Genomic DNA, 3,849 nt, shown 5'->3' on the forward strand with positions numbered 1-3,849 from the left:
AGACTATACACAAACAGGCTCCTGAAAGTGAAAAGAAATAAAATACGGGCTACAAAACAAAAGAAGACAAGATGGGTTCTCTTTTCTTTACAAAACAACTCTGCAGTGTTTTGAACTAGTCACAGTTCACTAGGCAAGAATAGGGGATGCAGTGCAGCGTAGAAATAAAAAAATAAATCACTGGACTGGCGACAATACTTTGTACCACTTGATGTGAGAAACAAGAGTATTTCACTACCATGTACGAGCTTAGCCTTGAAGGTAAGACCGGGGACAAGGATTCTTTTTAATAATAATGCCTCACATGTCACCCCCTACAAAAGAGCCATTCTCCTGAGGCCTGAGGATGGGGTTTCCTCAGGGGATAGAGTATCCCTCTGGCTTTGGTCCACACGCCTGCGACCAGCCGTCTTAACTACGAGAGGAGCCTGTCCACAGAGACACTGTCCACCTCAAGGACTTCATTTATCTTCCCGTTCATGCAACCCCTGCTTTCACTTCCTAAAAAGATTGCAAGACCGGGCCTTTGCCCTACTTGCTAGCTGATCTGTGGCACAACTGTGTATCCCTCAGACCCAGATGAGCCTTTCATTGACTTACTTTCAATTTGATTACAGCTCTCTCCATTTTTATTTTAACTTTATTTTCACAGGCAAGTCATTAAAACAGCTACTTATTTACAATGGCGGCCTGTACCACAAAGAAAGAAAAAAGAAAAGACAAACATGTCACATGTTGGACTTTACAGAACTAGGTAAAAGTCACTTTGTACATTAACACAGGGAACCGTTAAACCTTGTAATGATATCATGTACTCCAGCGCCAACTGTAACAGTAGGTCTTGTTCTGGCCATGTGGAAGTTTCTGCCTTTTCCTGATCTTACAGAGGCAGGTACTACAGATCTCAATCAGATAAGAGCAGACTGGGAGTTCACCAGAGTTCGGCCTATTTCCCCACTCACACACAGCACAGTTGTTTATAAGTGATTGTGTTCCACTGACTGCACCGGGATTGTGAAGTAAGACATTTTTGACTACATTGCCAATGGGTCTTGAGGTGAAAAGGAGTGGAGGTGGGTTTGACAGATCACATGCCTGGCTTAAAAAAAACAAAAACATTTGGATCGGTCAGCAGCTCACCTGGCTGTCTCGGTCCACTCCATCTCCTGGCCGTCCACGGCCAGGAGCTCGTCCAGCTCGGTGAAGAGCTGAGGGGGTGGGGGGCCGTCGTCCTCCTCTCCCAGGATAAACCTGATCCTCTCAGCTGGAGAAACTGCGTGGAGAACAAGGGCAAGTTAGAGACCAGCAAATCAATCCTGCCTGACTTTATTTGATACCAGAAGAAACCAGTCGACAAACGTCCAAACAAATGATATTGTTACTAATACTAGGAGTATTTTGGGGGCTTTTTTCCCCTTTTATGTTTGATAGTGACAGTGGATAGACAGGAAAAGTGGAAGAGAGATAGGGGGTGCATGCTTGCATAAATCCCAAAGAGAGTGCTGTTTAAACCTATGATTGGGCCAGTCAAGTGTAAATTAAGAAAACAACCAATGGGCCACTGAGCTACGTGTTTCATGGGCCGCGTCTATCAGAAAAGAAAAGGAAAAAAAAACAAAAAAAACCTAGCGTGTGTGATATTTTTTGACTAAAGTGTTTTGGGCCAGCCCACTGTCAATTGAAAAAACAATGGGCTGCCGATAAAGCACGTCGGCCCACCAGGAAAGTGCCCAGTATGCCAGATGGCCAGTCCGCCCTTGGCCACACACATTGTTGTACGAGATACAGTCTGGCTTTAAGCTGATATATTTTCCTAATATTGGGATTTCATTTCCTCTGCAAATAAGAACCTGGAAGTCAAATACACAGAGTACATCTCACTGCCAGAGTAATAACAATAAATTGTATAGTTTCAAGGAATAATACAATCAACAATTACCAACTATTCAGGAAAACAGAAGTCCATGGAAGCCAAGTTATACTGAAATATAAATATATTTACATATAAATATATTTACTATTAGACTTCCAAATAACAGCAGGCAGATTAAATAATCTGAGTCATTAGTCTGCAAATCAAAAGTCAGAGGCGTGTTTTGGGCAAACAAGGATGCATTTGTGTAAAAGTAAATGCAGGCATCTTTTCCTGTTTGTTTTCTTTGTTTGCGGACATTTTGATTTCCAGGGAAGGTAAAAATACAGCCTCTATACAGCATGACAGACACCTCTTGGCCTGCTTGAACCCATAAATAAAAAGCACAGGTAGTTTTACTGGAAGGAAAGCATTTGAAAACACTCCCTGGTGACTAAGAACTTCACCTTTTGCTTCCTTCTGAGATCGGTCTCAAAACAAAACTGAATTGTGAATCTTGATCATTCACAGTCAATTCTCATCCTCCCCTTCAGGAACACAAGACATAAAGAGCTTGCTATGACCCCAGGATTTCTCTATTATACAACTATAAGGAGAGTCCCAATGTTTTAGATCCAGTATATAATAATAATCATAGGTTATCCATTGTAAGAACAACGGTTTATGGTTGTTAATACTTCTAGTAGGGCTGAGCGATTTCATAGTTTTCAAATCGAAATTTGAAAGCTTGATTAGCTAATCGTCCGCCATTAACTGAACATGCAATATTTACTTAGGTGTAACATTTGGTTTAACATTTATTATTATATTTAGTGTTTTTTTAATGAGATAAATGCTGGAATAATATATATCACAGATAGTTTACAGAAACATTTTTTATACAGGAAAGTACTGATATATTTTGGAATTATTATCATAACAAATATATTGGTTTAATGTTCAATGCATGCATATTCTTATCCTTGCATTAGAATATAGAGCAGCTTTGATGCTCCATGACATGTTTTATTCGTTACGCAGCGAGTACTGAATGTAAGCTACTGCTATTGCTGCCATTTATGCAGCTTTCTCTTAATGTACCAGTCAGGATTAAACTGGTGGCTACCTTGACGATGGAACAGTCCCTGTAACCTTTTAATTCTGACACAGCACATCTAAGCTTTATTTAGGATGCTTGTTTTTAAAAATAGCACTGTTGGAACTCTTCTACTGTAGTGAGAAATCTAATGTTAAGCTGCGGGAAGGTCAAGATCAGTGTCTTAGAAACACTGGAAACAGTGTCTCCCCATCTTGTGTATCAGCTTTATTATGCGACACACACGCTGACATCATCCACCAACAGCCAAAAACAAAAAACACAAGAGATCTTTCAGTTGTTGTCATCGGGGCCTTTTTGCTGTCTGGCCGACTGAAAGAACCTGACTTTTACCGCAACACGTATTGTCGCCACATGGTGTACACAACACCACCTCGTAAGTCTCACAACTGGTGTTATCAATGAAAAGCAGGCCTTTGTTGTGGTCCCACACAACCTGTAAGTGGACAGCTCCACATGGTTTGCCAGAGCCAACAGGATTATGGGGATTTATATGGAGGGGAAAAAAACTGCGGAAAATCCAACAAGTGGAGGGCTCTGTAGCACTGTCTAGCAGTGTGTGCGTTTGTGTGCGCACGTGCGTGCGTGTTTGTGTTTTGAATTTGGGTTTTTGCCGTCTGCCACATGTCCGCCTGAATGCACACATCAAAGTCTTGGACTATTATCTCTGACAAACCATCCCCACTTCCTTGACATGGTCACGCGTGCTGCTTTCAGGGATCTCATAATAAAACCTTTACAAGGAAACATGCCAATTACTCATAGTGAGCTTGTGGTGGAAGCAAACGAGTTATTAGGGACAGTAGAAGGATAAAAGCAAGTTAGTGAGAGGCAACATGCCTCCTCACTAAATAAAGACCTAAAATAAAACTCTTGTCAG

General features: G+C 41.3%; 1 protein-coding gene across 6 annotated transcripts in view; it reads right to left on the minus strand.

Annotated features, from left to right (window-relative positions):
* Positions 1-3,849, minus strand: part of LOC116704219 (electrogenic sodium bicarbonate cotransporter 1) — a 40,147-nt gene that overhangs the window by 26,407 nt on the left and 9,891 nt on the right. For all 6 annotated transcript variants that reach the window (XM_032539511.1, XM_032539514.1, XM_032539515.1 and 3 more), the window contains exon 4: positions 1,141-1,273. In XM_032539511.1, the coding sequence (XP_032395402.1) occupies positions 1,141-1,273 (133 nt within the window). The remainder of the gene's footprint in view (positions 1-1,140; positions 1,274-3,849) is intronic.

The sequence above is a fragment of the Etheostoma spectabile genome, chromosome 16 (assembly GCF_008692095.1).
Source record: "Etheostoma spectabile isolate EspeVRDwgs_2016 chromosome 16, UIUC_Espe_1.0, whole genome shotgun sequence".
In the NCBI taxonomy this organism is placed as follows: domain Eukaryota; kingdom Metazoa; phylum Chordata; class Actinopteri; order Perciformes; family Percidae; genus Etheostoma; species Etheostoma spectabile.